This window comes from Siphateles boraxobius, unplaced genomic scaffold (genome assembly GCF_051911475.1).
Source record: "Siphateles boraxobius isolate OS27281-9 unplaced genomic scaffold, OSU_SipBor_1 31, whole genome shotgun sequence".
In the NCBI taxonomy this organism is placed as follows: Eukaryota; Metazoa; Chordata; class Actinopteri; order Cypriniformes; family Leuciscidae; genus Siphateles; species Siphateles boraxobius.
In genome coordinates, this window is record NW_027508931.1 from 11091464 (window position 1) to 11113345 (window position 21882).

General features: G+C 36.4%; 2 protein-coding genes and 1 long non-coding RNA gene across 7 annotated transcripts; 1 reads left to right on the forward strand and 2 right to left on the reverse strand.

The window, feature by feature from the left end:
* Positions 1 to 24: 24 nt before the first annotated feature.
* On the reverse strand, positions 25 to 3418 carry LOC143696908 (uncharacterized). Its single transcript, XR_013186080.1, has 2 exons — positions 3241 to 3418; positions 25 to 1860 (listed from the first exon to the last, which is right to left on the reverse strand). It is a non-coding gene; the product is annotated as an uncharacterized LOC143696908 (long non-coding RNA).
* Positions 952 to 13924, forward strand: LOC143696906 (uncharacterized). 5 transcript variants are annotated; one of them, XM_077193776.1, is made up of 21 exons: positions 952 to 1211; positions 1310 to 1537; positions 1746 to 1890; positions 2018 to 2110; positions 2853 to 2951; positions 3132 to 3196; positions 3277 to 3449; positions 3531 to 3669; positions 4240 to 4407; positions 4667 to 4786; positions 4895 to 5009; positions 5853 to 5970; positions 6204 to 6424; positions 6702 to 6842; positions 7321 to 7387; positions 8067 to 8293; positions 8381 to 8599; positions 9544 to 9849; positions 12325 to 12429; positions 12505 to 12596; positions 13191 to 13924. In XM_077193776.1, the coding sequence occupies exons 2-21, from the start codon at positions 1515 to 1517 to the stop codon at positions 13261 to 13263; spliced, it is 2709 nt and encodes a 902-aa protein (XP_077049891.1). In that variant the 5' UTR covers positions 952 to 1211; positions 1310 to 1514; the 3' UTR covers positions 13264 to 13924. The 5 variants fall into 5 exon arrangements, with proteins under 5 accessions (XP_077049891.1, XP_077049892.1, XP_077049893.1 ...); XM_077193777.1 differs by having other exon boundaries at positions 1371 to 1537; XM_077193773.1 differs by having other exon boundaries at positions 959 to 1211; positions 8381 to 8605.
* dnaja2b (DnaJ heat shock protein family (Hsp40) member A2b) lies at positions 13309 to 21731 on the reverse strand. Its single transcript, XM_077193779.1, has 9 exons — positions 21564 to 21731; positions 19701 to 19760; positions 19383 to 19612; positions 19040 to 19120; positions 16787 to 16920; positions 16495 to 16691; positions 15522 to 15666; positions 15313 to 15440; positions 13309 to 14325 (listed from the first exon to the last, which is right to left on the reverse strand). Exons 1-9 carry the CDS (start codon positions 21639 to 21641, stop codon positions 14137 to 14139), a joined length of 1242 nt encoding a protein of 413 aa, XP_077049894.1. The 5' UTR covers positions 21642 to 21731; the 3' UTR covers positions 13309 to 14136.
* Between the last annotated feature and the right edge of the window lie 151 nt (positions 21732 to 21882).

Below are 21882 nucleotides of genomic sequence, written 5' to 3' on the forward strand. Positions count from 1 at the left end.
TCTCAAAATTAAATGTAGTGAAAAACAGTTTTTTTACACTACTTTATTTTAGATTGATACATAAATAGCGAGCCACTTAAATTAATACGATTTAATTTAGATTTAATGTAGAAAACAAAAGATTATATAATTTGAATAAAAATGAACAAATGGGATATTTGCTCAAACAATACCATAAATATATTGTGGTCTTACAAAGTTTGATTGGTTGTCTTAATTTTCATCAAAATTAAATTTCTTCAACTTTGATATAAAACATACATGTCATTTTAACTCAATGTAAATCCTAAATGTTTCAATTTAACCAAAAATAAGGTTTACAGTAGGATTCGGCCAGGCTTTTTATATATTGTAGCTGATTGGGTGTCATGATTTGTCTGAGGAAGCAGAGCCGGCCCGAGCCTTTTGGGGGCCCTAAGCAGAATTTGAATTTGGGGTCCCCTCCCACTACGCGGAGTCACCTGTGCTTGACAATTATTGACACAAATACCACGCAATAACGAAACATTATAAATGAATACAGTGAGGTTATGTCTTATTAATACAAAATAAATACTTAATAAAAAATAGATAGCCTACTTAAATAAAAAAGTTTTAACTTTTACTTTACTCTTTTACTAACTCTCTGAAACTTCTTAAAACAAACTGTCTCAAAACATATCATATAAATTATTTGCTAAAATAATGACAAAACTGAGAAATCAGAAACATAATAAGAGCAAGGGTTCAACAATGACAATTATTGTTGAAAACTGTAAAAATATTATTATTTCTCAACTGTCTCAATACAGTGTAACTGTCCTCAAAATCTTCTTTTTTTTTTTGATTATTATTGTAACAGACTTTGTTGGATTGTACATGACAGAATCCAACAAAGCTTGTTACTATAATACCAGTAATGATGTACTGGCGCTCGTTGTATATGTGTGTATGCAATGTATTTTTCCCCTCGGGGCTTGCCGTAGATAGGTATGGGTCAATTGCTGCACAAAACACACTGTAAATAAACATGCAAACGTACTTTTATCTTGCTCTTTTTGTCCGCTCCTCTTTTTTGTCATTTTTCTCTTTCTATTTGCGGCACCAGAGGGATACGTCCTTTTTTGTGACATGGCTTAACATTACAGTTGCGCACGAATTGTCTATGCACGCGCGAGGTGTCTAGATTATGCGCATGACTTAAACGCTGGCAAACCCAGCAGCCGTTGTAGGTAGGTATATTGATCATGAAATCAGAATTTACTTGTCTTTAATTAATCATTCATTCATTCATTCATATTAATTCATTCATTTATGTCACTTGTTTAAGTCATCTAAAAAAAAAAATATTCGATTTTTCGACTCTATTGGGGGGCCCCCTGGTGGCCAAGGGGCCCCAAGCAGCCGCTTAGTTCGCTTATGCCTCGGGCCGGCCCAGTGAGGAAGAGTGCGGTCAGCGCAAAGCTGCCACTGTAATCTGACCCTAAAGGTTTCCTCAGCAACAGACGTGGCTTTGTTGCAATCATGCATCATTCATGAAGATAAACTCATCAAACAAGTGAGACACTTTCTCTTTTCAAGTTGGAATTATATAAGGTAGAGCTACCTATTATGTTTGTATTTTACATTATGATGTACGGCAAGAACACATTTCATTACGTTGACTGTGCTTGTAATGTGTATATTTAAATATATCAAAGAAATTTGTGGTGCCACAATTTTTGTGGATGAAATTGAGCTTATATGAAATGCTTTGTCTTTTTTAGGATGGAAGAGTGCTTGCGTTTGGTTTGTGAGACCATCGGTGTACATGAGGAGGATGAGGTCGGCATGGACGTCATCTGTTCCCTCTATAAGAGCGTCTTTCTCATCACCGCCAACCTGGAGGAGACAAAGAGAGCCATTTCACAGGTGAACATTCAGAACACAGACATTCGGCTCAGAATCACATGAATGAGAAGAGCGCGGCAGAAAAGAGAAGGAGAAAGAGAAAGAAATAAGAAATGTTTAATGTAATATCAGAGTTTGATGTGTTCAGGTCAGAGGTGAGAGTGGAGGGTTGTCATGTTCAGCCAGAAGAGTTCTGCATGTTCTCCTTGTGATGGAGAAACAGCGGGAGAGCAGAGAAGAGGTATTTTTGTTTAATTTAATTCCTTCTATATTTCTCTGAAATACTCTGCTTTACTTTATTTTTCTTATTTCTAAAGTAAGATTATACATATATTATAAGCAAGATTATATATATATATATATATATATATATATATGATAATGATTTGCATTTGTCTATTAAACCTTTCACAAAAAAAAAAAAAAATATATATATATATATATATATCTCTTTGGAACACAAATGAAGATCTTTTTGATGAAATCAAACTTGAGCTTTCTGCCTCTCCGTTGACAGCTACGCAACTACCACTTTGACGCTTCAGAAAGTTCATACAGTAAAGAGATCGTAAAACTAATCCATATGAATGGACCTGTTTAGTCCAAATTTTCTTAAGAGACTCATTTAACTTAGGTTTAATTTTGGCTTTTATTCACATATGTAATTAATGGCGGAATTTAAAAGATTACAGAAGAAAAGCCAGTAAAAATACAGCTCAATGTACCATGTTAATTTTAAGGCATTTTCTGTATAGATTTTTCTCAGATATTATACGCATTGTGTTTAAGGGTTATAAAAAAAAATTCTGCCAGGTCATTATTAGTTTTCTATGGATTTATTTTCTTAGAGTGAACCCTTATCTTAGATATTTGGCTTTGTTTTGGGTCTTTTTGAGTACCTGAATTTGAAAATCATGTAGGATTAAATTGTGAAGTTATTTTTTTGTGAATTAAAAGACGTGAACTGCTTATGATTTCTGTAGCTGTACTGGGAGCTCCAGATGTTGAAGGCTGGTAGAATCGATCGTACTCTCAAACAAAACACACAGTCCTCAACAATCAGCTGCATCTCTAAACAACTGGTAAAAAACTAGTTCATACAAATTCATATTTAAAATTAAAATTGTATTTTTTAGTTATTTAGCTTTGCACTCTATTTAGCTAGAATCATGATCATTTACTCGTTTGAAAATCGCCTTGCAAGGTGTCTGACACATGTGTACATTATATACTTTGTGAGATTCTGTATTGTTTTCTTCTAGGAGCAAGATCCAGTGCAGTTTAGTATCTTGTGTCTTCAGAATAGGGCCAAGAGACTTTACACCAGGTCACTTTAAACACACACTCTTTAATTCATTTGCTTATACTCACAAATTTACCACACATTCCTCCTGCTTTCTGATCCAGACTTGTTCTTGATGGTGTTTGGAGTGTCCTACCATCTCTTTCTCAGAGGAACGCTGGGAGCATGCGACCGGGCAGGACGTCTCCCAGCTGTACCGACATCCTCCAACTCCTGTACTACAAATATGACACCATCAAAGAGCACCTGTACAGAGAGATGTTACAGGATGAGTATGGTAGGTACAAGATCAAATTCAGAGCACTCAAACACTCCCTTTCAAAGAATAGTCAAAGAGTATTTTTGCACATAATTAAAGGTGTTGTTTGGTGGGACTCGATGTCAGCGTGGGATCAGACAGATTGCGTGTGTGAACTGGAAGCATTTGTAGAGCAAGCTTTCAGACACAGAGACCTTCTACAGATGTGTGGGCTGCCCGGGGCCCTCCTGTGCTTCAGGTAATACTACACTTTAAAAAATTCTGGGTTGTTTCAACCCAACTATGGGTCAAATATGGACAAACCCAGCCGTTTGGTTGAATTTTTAAATTACATTTTTTAACCCAATGTTTGGGTTTGTCCATATTTTACCCACAATTGGGTTAAAACAACCCAGCATTTTTAGAGTGTTGCTATTTGTGCATCTGTACGTTAGTTTGTTGATTTTCTAATCTTCTAATATTTGCCATTTAAACCAAATATAAAATTGCATTGTAACACTTTATTTGAACCCTAATGCATTATAAATGTATTCACAATATACAGTACATTAATATGCACTATACCTTTTCATTAACAATTGTAACCAAAGGTAAAATGCATTATAATGTTTGCAGATTCTTTATTACATTAGCAATTCATAGATAGGAATTATAATGAATTCTGACTGTGGTTACAATTAATCATGATATGATGCAGTGCATCATAAGGTACATTACAAGGCATAATTAATGCCTTGTATATATAAAGGCTTTAAGTAAAGTGTCACAAAATACATTACTACTTAATTCTATTTGATGAATATGGTAGGAGCTGTGGTTCTGTGGTCTTGCGAGGCTGTCCTGAGAGTGTTAAACCTAGAGATCAGGCTTGGTCATCCAAACCGAGGGAACAGGCTTGGTCCGCTGTCATCTTCCTGTTGGAGCTGGAGTCACATTATCAAGAAGAGAAGGAAGCAATCAGCGCGCTCATGAACAGGTCATTCAATTGTGTTGATGAATTCTAATAGATGTATGTGATTGGCATCAGTAGTTCGAATACACCATAAAAGAAGAAGGTTTAATATTTTTCCCCACTATAGTGCCTCTACTGGCCACCCTGAGAATGCAACACAAACACAATGACAAGAAATTTGAGCATGCATAACTAGAAATGTTAAGCCATCATTTATTATATTAATGTTAATATCTATGCTAATGGCTGCACAATGTTGTGATGTGATTTATTGCTCCTGCAGAGTGGGACAGGAAGATCTGCGTGTAATATATCTCAGTATGTGTGTCGCTGTGCGGAGAGCTGAGAGAGAAGAACAGTCCTACACAGCACTGCTGGTCGCCAGACAGCACTGGGACAGATGGTGAGCGTGTTAAATATGGGATTTAAAACACTGACTGTATGCTGACTCATACACCAATTTTCACTCCAAAGTAAGCAAGCTTGAATAAAAACCATCTCCGTGTTCTAGGCCTTATATGAGAGGCTCAGTCAGTCAGGAACTCTCTAGAATCTGGCTTCAGGAAAATGTGGATCCCACCGCTAAAAAACAGCAGGGCTGGAAAAAAGGAAATTGCGCACAGCAGGTACTGTGTGCACATACAGTACACATGTTATTTGCTGCCCTCAAATACAAATCCTCCAAATTGCTGTTTATGAATTTGACAAAGACAGAAAGACTTTTAAAAAATATAAATAAAATGTATATCTTCATTTGCATTAAATGTGCAGTTGTTATTTAATCACCACCAAAAGTTTGAGGTCAGTTTTTGGGGTACAATTTTTAATGTTTTCGAAAAAGTATTGTATGCTAACCAAGGCCACATTTATTTGGTCAAAAATACAGTAAAAACAGTAATATTGTGAATATTATTATTACAATTTAAAATGATATATACAAATAAAGCTGAATTTTCAGTCTTCAGTATCACATGATCTTTCAGAAATGATTTTAATATGCTGATTTGCTGCTCTAGAAACATTTCTTACTATTGTGAATGTTGAAAAAAAAGTTGAAAACAGGAATATTTTTTGTAGAAACCATTATACATTTTTCTTCAGGATTCTTTCAAAAGAACAGCATTTTTTTTAATTGAAATCTTTTGTAACATTATAAATGTCTTTACTGCCACTTTTGATCAATTTAATCAATTTGGACCCCAAACTTTTGAACAACATTTTGTCATTATTGTTCTCGAACAGAGAATGATGGAAAATTTAGGAAAAACATGGGAAATTATTTTGGTTTCCTCATAAATTATTTGGTCTTCTCATTTGGTATCGGGGTTTATCAACAGTGCTACTGCTAAATACATACATTCATGTATGATTATCTCAAAAATATATTCATTCCAACATGACTTGAAGCCAGCAATATTTCTCTTATATGCTTGTACTATGTGCATTTTTATTGTTTTCTTACCCATCAGGCTGTGCTGCAGTTATTGGTTCTGTGTCAGGAGCAGGAAAGGAAACAATTGTTGGAGATCTTGCACAGGGTTTCCCTGAGCGACCTCCAGGGGCTCCGAAACATTCAGGAAAACAACAGTTAATCATCTACATATAAAAACACAAATATCACAATTAAAGGGATAGTTCCCCCAAAATTAATATTATTCTGTCATTATTTACTCACTCTCGTGTTGTTCCAAATCCAGATTTGCATTTAATTTTGGCGGGAGCTAGCCAAAATGACTAGTAATTTAGCATTAGAAGCACATCAGCAGTAAAATACACCTTCTCTGGTTTTCATTAAAAGTGTGTATATTTGTGTCTTTAAGATGTGGTCCATGGAAACGCAGTGGAGCAGAGTTGTGTGTTGAGCTTGCAGCAAATTAAAGCTGCTCTACAGGAAGCACATGGTTCTTATTCTGGACCCTTCGCCCCAGGGTGTTCTCGGATAGATGTCTCATGGGTGGAATGTGCCATTCATTTGCTGACTAAGCTGACACAAGCACATGAAGATGAGGCCTGGACTGTTTTATACTCTCTGCCAGATTTGGTGAATCTCACATACACTCATTCTCATGCTATGTTCTCAATATCATACTATCATTATTTCTGCAGTATTTAGTATGTATGCTTAACACAGTCTGTGAAATTTCGGTATGCATGGAATACACCCACTATGTTAGCTAAAATGTGCAAATCACAGGCATCCCACAATGCAGTGCACTCAAATGGACAATTTGCAATGTGATTAATGAGATTTAAACCACAATTTTTAACGTCTCTATCTTTTTAATAGCTTGTTTGATCCAGTCTCTTTCCATTCTCAGGACCCTGAGGGTCTTTGGACTTTGCTTCACAAATATGAGAGGGAACTGCATGGACCCAGTTTCCACAACCTGCATGAAGTTTTGCAGTCACGTGTGCCAGCACACGCCAGCAGAGGCACCAACACAGTGAACACTGAAACTGTAATGATAAATCACTTCCACACTTCCATCACATATCATGCTTTCCTTATGCCAAAAGCATCTATGCAATAGATTTAAAGCAAGACCTCTTTTGCTTTTAACAGATGATACCTAGAACCTAAGCAATGTTCTGAAGAGCCTACACTTTATAGTGGAAAAAGGTTCTTTAGATTTTTCATTTCATTCACTCTAAGAAAAATGGTTATTCTAAGAACTGTTAGCTGAATGGTTCTTTAGGGGCATTGCTGTGAAACCCCCCTTTTGAAACCTTTTTTTTTAAGAACTTTTTTAAAATCCAGAGAACCAGTACAACTCAAGAACCCTTTACTTTGAGAAATGGTTCTTGATACTTAGAATATTCTTTGCTGAACCTAAAGTACTTGAAGAAACCACTGAAGAACCTTCCCTTGAAGAGATGATCTAGATATTCAATTGAAGGGAATACAAGGTGAGTAACTGTTTCCTGTGTCTCTGCTAGGAGAGAGAGAGGACTGAACAGGAGCATGAAGAGCTGTCAGATGGTGAAAAACAAGAACTCTGCACTGGTAAATGACAAACATTGATATGCCACATCCTTAATATAATGCCGTACAGATGAAGTTTCAAACAGGGATACAAGAAAGTGTTTTAACATAAAAAAAACTAGTAGCATTAATCACTTGTACACTAGCGTTAAATATTTTTTTATGTTTTTGAAAGAAGTCTCTTATGCTTACTAAGGCTAAATTTATTTGATAAAAATAATTATTAAAAATATTATTGAAATTGAAAATAAGTGTCTTCTATTTGAATAAATTTTAAATGTAATTTATTCCTGTGATGGCAGAGCTGAATTTTAGTCTTCAGTGTCACATGATCCTTCAGAAATCATTCTAATATGCTGATTTGCTGTTTATGGAAAAAGTTTCTTGTTATTATCAATGTTGAAAACAGTTGTGCTGCTTAAGATTTTTTGTGGGAACCACGTTTGTGTTTTTTTTTCAGGATTCTATGACGAATAGAAAGTTCAAAAGAGCAGCATTTATTTGAAATATAAATATTTTATGACATCCTAAATGTTTTAAATGTCACTTTTGATCAATTTAATGTATCCTTGCTGAATTAAAGTATTATTCCTTAAAAAAAATCTTAGTAACCTCCTTTTGATGATAGTGTATAAATTAAAATTGCATTTACTTGTTGAGATACGGGCAAGGCTTTTATTCTGTATTTCTGTGTTTGAAGGATGTGGCATGGTTTTAGATCCAGAAGATACTCCGTATTTAGAGATTGTGTGTGTCAAAGACCCAAGAAATGAAGTGAGCATGATGGAGACGAGAGACGGAGACAGAAAAAGAGAAGAAGGAGACATTAAGAGCAAAGGAGACCATGAGGAGATTTCAGTGGAGAAACAAAACTCTCTGATCACACTGGCCTGGAGCAAACCAACCCACGGAGAGAATCACATTCAGGTACATATGCAAAATACACATGCACTCTTTCTGTGTTAAATCACCTCAAACTGTTCATTTTTACATTGAAAGGTTTGATTTCTACAGGAAGTGACCTTGACTCAACAGAAAGAAGAGGCCATCTCTATTAGAGTGCAGGAGGATAGAGCTAATAACACACATGTCCCTGACACAAATGATCCACATGATGTGAACATTTACACACACCAGGAGAACATAAGCGCACAGTATGAAGAAACGCATTCAGATAGTGAGAAAGGAGAGACACAGACACTGATCCAACAAGACCGTTCAGGCTTCATCACAGTAAGAGTATGCTTCAATTTACTTTTGACCCATAACATGTTCCTCTGTGTCAATAGCTGTATTCATTTTTGTATATATACTACGTACAATTAGGAATAGATCTGGGTTCTCAGCCTTTTTTGTTTGTTTGTTTGTTTGTTTGTTTGTTTGTTAGATGAAAACCTGAATCTGATCTACTTGAAGTGCCCTAGATTGTAATAATGCACAAAATTTTCAAAAGATATGAATATCACATCTTAACATTTTTGGCAGGTTACTCCTTTGTGAAATATTTATATTAGTATTTTATTATTGAAATGTAATGAAACATTTTTAAGTATTTATTTTGTCTTTATCTAGTTAGTTAAGTTTAGTCTAGTTAAGTGGTAACACTTTACAATCAGGTTAATTAGTTAACATCAACCTTAGTTAACATGATCTAAGAGTGAACAATACTTCTACAGCATTTATTAATCTTAGTTAATATTAATTTGCACATTTACTAATACATTATTAAAATCAAAGGTTGTATTTGTTAACGTTAGTTAATGCACTGTGAACTAACTTGAACAAACTATGAGCAGCTGTATTTTTATTAACTACATTAATATATTAACTAATGTTAACTAATGAACCTTATTGTAAAGTGAATACCAGTTTAGTTTTCTCACAATCTCAGAAACCCCCTGAAGGTCTCCCTAGGGTTGCTTGAAACTTACAAATTAACTAATAATAATACTAATAACAATAATAATTTTCAATTTTATAGTGCCTTTCTCAAACCCAAGAATTAAAGCTGGAACTGAAACAAAACAAACAAACGAAGTACATAAATAAATAGGTTACAGTCAATATCCAGTGTTTTTCTCTGAATGTTTTTCTATCACTTTGTCTTTGAAACCTGAAATCACAAGGAATCTTTATTTCACAATAATTCTACAACAAATATCATATTTATTTTCCAGGCTGGACAGCAACAGGAGGATATAAGAGATGGAGACACCCATCAGCCCGACACAACACCTACACAGCTGCTACAAAACACTGACACGCCACCAGCAAGTGTCCATTTCCCAGACGCTGAACCCACGCAAACGTTGGAGACCCACGAGATGGAGGTCTCGCTTCAGGAGCAGAGGAACCAGGAGATCTGTGAGAGAGCGGGTGAGGAGCAGCAGTTACAGAGGGAGGTCACCATGCGCTGCCTTGTGGACATCCAGAGGAAAGCAGAGCGACGCTGGCAACGGGACAGAGACAGACAACTACTCAGAGTGAGCAAACTCATCTGTGCCATCTGCACACACACAAAAATCATGCTTCAGTAAATTATAATTGACATAAAACGTTTACATGAGATAAAAAAGTCAAAATGATTATGACAACAGTTATGATATACTAAGTCACAATATGAGATCAAGTCAAAATGATGACATCATAATGAGATTAAAAAAATGAAATTGACAAAAAGTTGAAATGATGAAAAGAAATGTCTTATGTTTAAGTTTTTGTCCTAATTATGACTTTTTATTAGATTCTGACCTATGTCATAATTATTACTTTATCTTATATTTTTGACTGGTCATAATGAATACGTCATATTTTTTTACTTTTTATTTCATAATTATGATTTAGTATCTCATAATTTAGGCTTTTTCCCAGACAAAGCTTAAACCTAGTCCCTAAAATCCATGTTTGAGTTGTTTGAACTGAAAGCAATGTCTTATAATATGTCAGTGTCATTGTTTTGTCTCAAGATGCACACCAGTAATGTTTATTTTCTTAGGCAAGTTTATAAAAGCCATTTAAAGGGATAGTTCACCCAAAAATGAAAATTCGGTCAGTATTTACTCACCCTCATGTTGTTACATTCCCGTAAGACCTTTGTTCATCTTCGAAACATGAATTAAGATATTTTTGATGAAATCTGAGAGCTGGATCACTCCTCCATAGGCTTCTTCAGGGATTGAAACTTGCCAGCCTCGAAAAGTCATTAAAAACATCGTTAAAATAGTCCAAGTGACTACAGTGGCTCAATCTTAAGTTTATCAAACGACGAGAATACTTTTTGTGCGCTAAAAAAAACAAAAATAAACACTTTATTTCAACTATTCATTTCCTTCTCTATGGGCCTCGAGTCAGGTTACTAGTTTAACAGCATATGATCTGTTGTTGTACGTCACACGCATCACCCACATGACCAGCGTCGGCCAATAGTGAGCCTAGTGTGACGTAGCTCTACGCAATTACACTAGTTTAACTGACTAGAGGCCCAAAGAGAAGGAAATGAATAGTTGAAATAAAGTCGTTATTTATGTTTGTTTTTGCGCACAAAAAGTATTCTCGTTGCTTGATAAACTTAAGACTGAGCCACAGTAGTCACATGGACTATTTTAACGATGTCTTTAATAACTTTTTCGAGGCCGGCAAGTTTCAATCCCTTAAGAAGCCTATGGAGGAGTGATCCAGCTCTCAGATTTCATCAAAAATATCTTAATTCGTGTTCCGAAGATGAACGAAGGTCTTACGGGGTTGGAACAACATGAGGGTGAGTAAATACTGACAGAATTTTCATTTTTGGGTGAACAAACCCTTTAAATGTCCTAATTGCACTAAGGCCTAATCCTGGCTTAATCTAAGTCCTGTCTGTCTGTGAAACAAGGCCTTTATGTCATAATTAGGATTGTGACAGAAATCGGCTTCAACAGGGGCGATTCTAGGATTGCAATATTAGGGGGGTCTCAGCCCTCAACGAGGGTATGATTTAAAAATGTATTTTTTAATAATTTAATATATTGTCTGTATACTAGGGTATGACCAACAGTAACTTTCTACACTACCTATCAAATCAGTCCCCGAATATTGAATTAATTTCTCATAATTTTAAATAACCAGCTAATATTCATTAAGAATATAGATTGGCAATATGTGGCTTATTTTCAATGTCTCATTGCCATTACCAATCCCTTTTAGAGTTCTTTTTGTGTCGTTTGCATTTGGATTTTTTATAAAAAATGAATATTATAACAAATTTTAGCAATTTAATTGCACTGAAGTATTAAGTATAGCAAGAGTAATTCACAAAGTCTCATGCCATTTAAATGAAAGGAATTTTATAAAATAAATCAATAAATAAACCCAGGTTTTACAGTGGATGGGAAGCTGTCTTGAATTGCTCCCGCATCATATTATGTAAACTGCATTTATGACTAAGAACTGCACAGATGCAGATATCTTAACAATCTATCAATAAATGCACACGTTGTCCTCTGCTTCTGATGCTGACACTGTGCTTCTATGGATTGAAGAACATGCTGAATAATGCAGACTAAAATATGGCGATAAGCCGAGTATTTCATATGCCGCCAGTTTCATGTGAGTTTTAAAGGTGACTGAGGCTATCACGAAATAGTGCACATATTGGCTTAATCGCAAATTTTGCTTGGTGGAAAAAGGGGGACTAAAGCCCTAATAAAATGGGCCTAGTGATGCCCCTGGGCTTTAATATGTTTTATTTGTGGAATTTAGTTTTAAAAAAAAAGGCCATATCTTATGATTTTGGACCTTTTTCGAATTCATAACCCATTTTACTTTCATAATATGATGTTTTTGGGTGAAACAGAAATGGTAAACATTTTTACATTAAAAATGTAAACAGGGTCACTTTTGATTTCAAGTTGACAATAAAGAGGGAAAAAAGTTTATAGTTGACTATTGAATTAGCGAGTATATTGTTTTGATCTGTTGAGGTTCAAGAGCGACTGGCCATCGTCCAGAGTCGGAAGGCAGATGAAGATCTGTTGGGCCTGACGCAGGAAGACACACTCAGGCATCTGACTGACACACTACGTCAGGTACACACAAATTCATGTGCGTTCTTTCACACACCACTGTGTGGACATGATGTAAATGTTGATTGAATGTTGTAGGAGGATGAGCTACAACAGAAAACTTTAGTAAGAGAGAAACTCCAGCAGATGAGGAGAGAACGCTCATGTATTCTCCAGACCAGACGAGAGAGGTAACGTGTGCACACATGCTAGGCTAGCACGTTCTGACAGTGATCACCAGGTATTTCACGTCATTTAAAGAACTAATTAAATTAAAATTCCTGTTGCTGATCTCCTGAGTCTTATGGACCACAATATTCCAACACATAAAAAATAATGCTTTGGTAAATCATAAATATGACATTAAAATAGTTACATTGTGCTCATATTATGTACTGAGTAATATTAATTAACTATGTGTACTTACTATAGACTTATGGTAAGGGTTAGTTTTAGGGTTGTTTACTTGTAATTGTGCATAATTTACAGTTATTACTATAGTAAGTACGTGTAGTAACATGTAACTACTGTGCGTCACCTTAAAATAAAGTGTTACCAAAATTATAATATAAAAATGTCCAAATTATGACATTCTAAGTCATATTTGTAATGTGAAATGTCAAAATTAATTCCAAAATTACGATATATGTATTAAAAGTTGAAAGTGATACTTTCAATGACTTTTGAAATGATGAGATAAAAAGCCATAATTATATGGAAGATTGTTTCTGCCACGGAATAAAAAAACAAAAGGTTGTACTAATCTATTTGTTTTGGTTTTATAGAAATACAGCTGGATTTAAAGAGCTTCTTGCACCCACAGCTCAACGTATGACCGAAACCGAAGAAGGACACTAGTGCATACTCAAACCTATTTCGACAAACATACAGAACACACAGTAAAACATTCATCAACTTTATTGATGTAGGAGCACAAAAGTAACTGTTTGAACGATAGCATCTTTTGTTCAAGGTTCAAACACTTTCCTAATGGCCAATGATAAATGCCACCCCCTATAAGTTTATATTAGTGCTTACAATGCATGCACACACATTGGCTGTTGATCTTTTAAGAAGACTGTTGTGTTTCTTTGGCAAATAATAAATCGCATGACTCGTATAACTCTATCATAGACAGTGAGCACATTAAAACACTTTTGGGTTTGGTTTGCTTTGTATTCATCTCAGTGTGACGCCCACATGCATATTATCCTGTCCTGCCATTGAATAGAATCCAGCACTTCCTCTGAATCATTAATACAAGATTACTGACAATGCCTGAATACCTGGCAAGTATATAATGAAACACGTTTGAACAATTTATTGACCTCCAGAAAACTGCACAATGCCTCAGTCTTTTAAAACAAACTTGTGCGTGCGTGTGTGTGTTAATTATAACTTAAACAACACAGTCTGCCTCCCCACAGACGTTGCGTTTTATATATTCAGAGAGCATATATACTATGAAAGTCTACAATGGAAATGAAAGTAGTGAATAAATTATTTTGCTTTGCCTCTAGTTATAATCGTCTTTTCTTTTCAAACAGTGCATGAATGAGTTTACTTGTAGGTTTGCAGTAAATAATGCAAGTGTAAGTGTATGTCTATATATACTGCAAGTGTGTGTGTTCGATTCACTATATGATTAAACGTGGAGGGTGAGGATGGAATCTGTCCGACAAAAGGGAATCTAAACACTTCCCCAAACAAAACTTGCAAAGAATTATGGGACTACTGGTGGGCGCACTGCACCCCCGGACCATGCGGACCCCCTTCCTCGTCAGAGCTGTCGTTGTAAGCTTCACGGCGGTGACTGCCTGCTGATCCCTGACTGAGGTCAAAATCCTGCAGATCCACTTCCTCCGCATCCGCTGAGATGACAGGAACCTCTGTACGTGACGGCAACAGATCTTCCAACTCCTGTATGAACAGACACAGTCATGAAGTAATGATATCAGTGAGTGGAACTGACAAGATGGAGCTATTTGTCTTAAGTCAAAGTCTGCAAGACCTAGTAAGCATTTTAAAGGCCCACTGAATTGCCTTTGAACGCGCAGCTTTGTATGATGCGTTGATGTAATTTCCACTGAAACAGGAAGCTAAGGCAGGACATATTGAATGGCTCCTCCCCCTTTTCAAATAGCCAATAGCGTTTAGTTTACCTTACAGACTGCAAGTCATACTTGGCAGCACCATGGAAGCGAATCCGAGCGCTGATGATACGTTGGTAGAGGTGTGAATAAATTCTAGCCATTTCATTCTTAACCAACGCACATTTGGAAAACGGAATAAAACTCGAGCGTTTGAGCAACCGAACGCACATCTCCAACCCATATTGCTCAGTGATGTGTCAATGGTCACTTTGGCCATGTGGTATTTATAGCATAGGAAAGGGGACGCTTTAGACTCTAGACAGCATTTGATTGGACAGAAGATTTGATGAGAAGCTGAAGTCCGTGGTGTTGTCATAAAAATCCGTGATCCATTTTAGCGGAAGTGAGAGACAATAAGTTTTGAATCTCCTAAATGTGTATTTTGTCATTGTTTTGGAACACACCAGCTTATTCATAACCTTTAGGCTAGCATATTAATAAAAGCAAAAAATAACTTTATTTGTGATTTTAGGGGGCCTTCAAGGCATCATAGGCACGCCTCAGATGCAAAGACCGTTTTAAAAGGACTATTAAGCTTAAAAACTAACAATTTGACCTAATATGCGTGTACTTTTGAAAACCAGTGTTATTTATATACTATTATATTTTTCAATTAACAATTTTATTTATTTTATTTTTATATTTTCAGTGTAATATTTATTTATTTTTTGTATTTTTTTTTATTAGCTTTATTTCAATAAAAAAAATTTTTAAATAGTTTTAGTCAACAACATCAACACTGCTGGAAACTCACCGTTAGTTTCTCTGTGCTGATCCAGCCATTCTCGGGAAATTGCACGTCAAACTTGATGAACAGATCTCCTTTCTCAAACGGGTTTCTGTACTGAGGCATTCCTTCCCCCCGGACGACCCTTATGGAACCTGACAAAGGACAATTCCTAGAAAATATTCTATAAAAACAAGAACAAAACATTGACCACCCAAAAAAAAACCTGTGCTCACCAGGCTCTATGACTTTGCCAGGGGGATATTTGATGACGAGATGCCGTCCATCAAGGTGTGTAAGCATGAACTGAAATCCACAAAGCGCCTCCACCAGGCCAATCTTGTGGCATATGTGCAGATCGTTTCCATCACGACGGAACTCCTGCATACAAAGACATGAAGGTTTTGTTCTTTAAAAGAAGTGGAAAATGCAATTACTAACAATTTAATGTTATATTTATATAATGCAAATGTTCTCATTCTGCAAAACAGCACATCTTAATAGCCAGAAAGTGATTAAATAATGCTTGCTGCATTTCTTCAGGATACTTATGCATTATGTAAATTAAACAATGTGCACGATCATTTATCGAAACAATATTCATACTTCAACATCAAATTTAAAATAAAAATCAAGTATGCAGCATAAGTAATGTTGATTTTTATGAGCAGTCATTTTATCAGGGTACTGAAAAAAGAATAAATCTAAATATTTTTATTTTATAAATGTTATTTAGTAATTCTCAGACTGTTGTTTGGTAACTTTATTTAAACTGTACTGCTGCTTTCAAACTCAAGTTATGACTTTTATTGTAACCTATATATTATATAAAACCTACAGAATACATTCATAGACATCAATGTGCACATTATCTAAGGAAGAGCATTGAAAAAGTTGTGTAATTAGTGTAACCATTAACTGATAATCAAAAAAGTTTTTATTCATCCATCTCTGACATTATTTATATAGTTTTTAAAAAAATATATTATTATTATTCTTTATTCATTCGTATCTGTTTCTCTTCTGTATATCCGTTTTATATTTGTTTTCAGTTATGTCCTCCACACTGAATTAACTCAATGAAAATTTGTCAGTGTTAATGCTGATAACTTTGTTCGTAAGAAAAGCACGATAAAGTATTGGGCAAAAAAAAAGTTGTTATTTGGAGTCCAAATATTATCTCTTTTCTGCTCTATGTGTGTGCTTTACCTCATGATCTTTCTCCTGCATCACCAGTATAATGTCTCCAGGGTCTGTGTTGGGTGACTGGTCAGCCTCTCCGGTGAATGTGATCTTCTGTCCATGTTTCATTCCTTTATCCACGTGCACCTCCAAGACCTTCACCTCTTTACTCACCTTACGGCCGTCACACTCTTTACAGCGGTCTTTCTCGTGGATCACCTCCCCTACAAACACAACCAAGCATTAAAATGTTGAATTTAGACCATCACAAATCATGTTCACTGCATAAAAACAATGAGAAGTAGTACTGAATTCTCACCTTCTCCATTGCAGTCGGTGCACACAGACTGCATCTGCTGTACCATGCCAGGAGCCAACTGTCTGATCATGATCCGCATGCCACGGCCCCTACACGTGACGCACTTCTGCACAGCCCCTGTTTTACCCCCTTGACTGAGGAAGAAGAAGAGTTAAGGGGGGAAAAGGGGTATTTTGAAGGGATGCATTATATATCGGCCACCACATTTGTATTGGCCGATACGTGTTCATTTTTGATGTTATCGCTATCGCCCCGATAAGAACATGTAATGCCCAAGTCTGTCATATAGGCTACATAAAATTATAAAGAGAACATCATTATAAGCTTTCTTTAGAGTGTTATGTTATTTATCAAAATAAAATCACAATTGTGTTATTTATTAAAATATTCCTCATTTAATTTATTCCTGACCCAAGGCATACGCAAAATAAAGGGGTGAGGTCTGGCTAAGTTCTGTTAATAGTGTGTTGAAATTAAGAATATAGTGTGAGCACACCCCGGTTATGGGGCGTGACATTTCAGAAACACGCTCGAAGTGGCTGACCAATCACAACACACTGATCCAGCCAACCAATCAGAGCACATTGCGCCTTTTGAAAGGAGGGGCTTCATAGAGAAGCATTAGGGGTGTAACAATACACTCACCTAAAGGATTATTAGGAACACCATACTAATACTGTGTTTGACCCACTTTCGCCTTCAGAACTGCCTTAATTCTACGTGGCATTGATTCAACAAGGTGCTGAAAGCATTTTTTATAAATGTAGGTCCATATTGATAGGATAGCATCTTGCAGTTGATGGAGATTTGTGGGATGCACATCCAGGGCACAAAGCTCCCGTTCCACCACATCCCAAAGATGCTCTATTGGGTTGAGATCTGGTGACTGTGGGGGCCACTTTAGTACAGTGAACTCATTGTCATGTTCAAGAAACCAATTTGAAATGATTTGAGCTTTGTGACATGGTGGATTATCCTGCTGGAAGTAGCCATCAGAGGATGGGTACATGGTGGCCATAAAGGGATGGACATGGTCAGAAACAATGCTCAGGTAGGCCGTGGCATTTAAACGATGCCCAATTGGCACTAAGGGGCCTAAAGTGTGCCAAGAAAACATCCCCCACACCATTACACCACATCCACCAGCCTGCACAGTGGTAACAAGGCATGATGGATCCATGTTCTCATTCTGTTTACGCCAAATTCTGACTCTACCATCTGAATGTCTCAACAGAAATCGAGACTCATCAGACCAGGCAACATTTTTCCTGTCTTCAACTGTCCAATTTTGGTGAGCTCTTGCCAATTGTAGCCTCTTTTTCCTATTTGTAGTGGAGATGAGTGGTACCCGGTGGGGTCTTCTGCTGTTGTAGCCCATCCGTCTCAAGGTTGTGCGTGTTGTGGCTTCACAAATGCTTTGAAAACGTATCGAAACGTGACATGAGGGTATTGTTACACCCCTACTAAGCATGGGTGTGTTTCCCGTAGAATGACTTAGCTCACTGCTTAACTACCATAGTATGATGCATTGTTGAAAAAATCAACCAGCTTGTCACAACTGTTTCCCGAAACCGCACTGTCGCAAAATTGTCGTTCAACCACATTGGTTAATGATGTCACGCAGGTAGTGGAGTAAAAGCTTCTTTTAATGAATCGAAAGATGAGGACCAATTCCCATTTTTCTGTTATTTTGCTTTATTTTCAAATTCAATCTAGGCTCATTCTTACGTTCTAGAGCACATATGCACTCTTCAAAAAACAGCGCTTTTAAATCTCTTGACAAACTAAAAGACGTAAATGACATTTGTATGTATTCAAAATAAAAGATATGATTGTACTGAATGTCTGCTTGCTTATTTTGCTCAAGATATGGACTTAAATCCACATGTCATACAAACTAGAAATTATGCTGTCATTCCAACCATACATCTTTGTGATGCTGTTTGCGGATGTTCATTGGAACTATTGTTTTGGAAAACACGGACTTGTTGAACTATGCTAATAACTACGGAATTTGCGGACATAGTTGGCTAACGATAATTTCGGCAAATGCACCCCAGAAAGTTACTGACAGACTCAGAAGAGAGGTGCAGCTGCAATACTTTAAATGCAAAGTATGTGAAAAATAATTTGTTTTTTAACATTCAAGCATGAAAACCTTTTCTAGTAAACACCAAAACAAATACATATAGGTACTCTTTAATTTGTATAATCCTTAAAGATGTTGGATAAAATCCAGCTTAAAACACTCACCCACTGCAGGCACTGCAGAGTACGTTCTTGCTCAGCTGCAGTTTGGTTGTTTTTCCATTGTACAGATCTTCCAAAGACACTCTATTAGGTATTTAAAAAAAGAGAGTTTCAAAATTTAAAGAACTTTTTTTTATATTATGCATTTTAAATTATAACTCACCACTTAACTTTTCTTTGGAATATTGTGCACAGATAAATCATGCACACTAACATTTAAAAAAAAAATCTATTTTAATTTCATGCTGACTTAAAAATAGGTCATGCATAGAATAATTTGCCATCTTTAACAACTACTCAGGTTCTCCAGAAAAAAAGCAGAGGTTTTGTTTTCATATTCACACACTTCAGTGGATGTATCATATCCTCTCCTCTCCGTCGGCCACCGTTCCGGTTCCTGGTGCTCTGGCCGCCCATAAAGCCGAACAGACCTCCACCAAAGATGTGAGAGAAGATGTCCTCCATTCCGGCTCCACCACCACCACCCTCACGCAAACCCTGTTCTCCATACCGGTCATACAAGTCCTTCTTCTCTGGGTTAGTAAGTACCTCATACGCAAAACTGATCTCCTTAAACTAACACAAAAATATTGAATTAACAAAAAGGTCAAATTACTATTATTTCATTAATGGTTTTCAGAACATCCATAAAATGAGAACTCACCTTGTCACCTGCATTGGGGTTTTTATCAGGGTGGTACTCTTTTGCTAGTTTCCGGTATGCCTGAAAATAGAAATCACAAAACCTCACTAATTAGTGATGATGTCCTAAATAGTACTATTACTAATTCTCATAATCAGAGTTAATAGTCTGATATATATTAATTTCTCATAGATTTACATTGAAAGAGGGACCAGTGACATAGAAGCTAGAATATCAAAGAAATTTAAAGTTAACTTAAAGCAAAAAGTTTAAGTTAATCAAATACGTAACCACCTAGCAACCACCCAGTTCACCTTACCTACAACATAATGAAATGGCAAACACCCTAGCACGTTGGAACAAATGCTTTAATTTATTATTATTTTCTAATTATTTTTTAAAATCTACTTATAATTAAATACGTAATTAAAAGAAAATTTAAAAAACCCATTTAAACATTTTAAATAGTCCTGCAATTTGACAAATTGCTTTTTAGAAATTCAAAAAAGATTCCATGTATTCTGCCAATTAATCTGAGGCCACGAAACAACATAAATAGTAAATAGTTAAAAATAATCATAAACTATTTTCTAATCAGTGCTATGTACTAAAAAATTTCTGAAGAGACATGATTGCTTTACATGATGAACAGATTGAATTTAGGCTTTTTTTCAAATATAATCATTCATCAACTTGCACATCAGTAGTGGTAAACGGAAGCACAAGCATGTTCGGTTGACGTGCGAGAACCAATGAAGTTCATTCTCGCGCATCAAGCAGGTTCGGTTGAGCTTCTGTTTATGTTCGCTGATCATGTTTATATGTGAATAAAAGACTAAATTAAATCTGTTCATCCAGTCTCTTCAGAAAATTGACTAAACCACTCAATTCACATGGATTCCGTTTACGATCTCTTTATAAACTTGGTAGTTGCATAGACTGTTAACAGAGGGACAGAAACCTGGAGATTTCATCAAAAAGATTTTGATTTGTGTTCCAAAGATGAACAAACGTCTTACGGGTTTGGAACAACTTGAGGGCAATTAATGAGAGAATTTGGTTGAACTAACCCTTTAAATTGCACTATTTGTCATTGAAAACCCATTGAAAAATTGAGTACGGAGGTGAAGACCACAATTTTCTCCACATTTGACAGTTCAAAAGAAGCTGATTTCAAAGCAAAGCATGAACAAGAATATTTTGTTCTAACGTTAAGCACATTACATGGATTGTGCATTTTCTTAGATCTAGTGACTTTGAATTCGCATTACTAGTTATTTCATGTACCTACTGTGTCACAAATCCACATATCTGGCCTTATTTTTGGTCTTGCTGTGCTTTCTCAAATCCTTTGAGGACACAATCAAACAACAAAAAAAAGCCAGCATAACACGCAGGCAACTTGGGGATCAAGGCCAGAGCCAGTTCACCTTGTAACAAAGGACTGAAAACAAACATGACGATTCATATTTTAAAAAAATACCCAAAACAAGGCATTCACGTTGCATTAACCATCTCGGTCTTATGGCATATCAGATACCAGCTCAGGTTCGACACAGCAGCTTGTAAGCTAAGCATCTCCTTACACTGTAAAGCTTTTGAACTGCAAGAAGCACCTTCGTCTGTCTGCAGCACCTGGCTGATGCTCACAGAGCATAAGGACACTTACAGCTTTACATATAGCAGACAAACTACATATTTGAAAGTATATATTTCAAACCCCTCCCCAAATTATTTCTAGACCGAAAGAAAGGCCACACTGGAGGATCTAAACAACCTGCAAAACACACCAGTGGCTGCTCCCCCAACATGCAGCATCCCACGTCACGCGCATCTTTGGTTTTGTTATTGTGCGATGCGCGAGGCGGAAAGGACTGACTCTACCTTTTTAAGCTCGTTTTCGGTGGCTGACGGAGATACTCCGAGGATGTCGTAGAGTTTAGTGTCTACGACGTTCGCCATGTCTGCAGACCAGAGCAGCAGCTGCGCGAGGAGGAGCGGAGAGAGAGAAAAGCCGGCTGCGTGACGTCAGGTGCGCGCCGCCGCGTCAGTGACTCAAGCTCGTGCATGAGCACAGTGCGCGCGCTCGCCTGCCCTCCTGCGCCACAGCATAGACATCAGTGATTGATAAACAATCTCTGTTTATTCTACTACGATCTATTCTATATTAAATTTATTTGTGTTATTTGCTTTTTATAGTGTC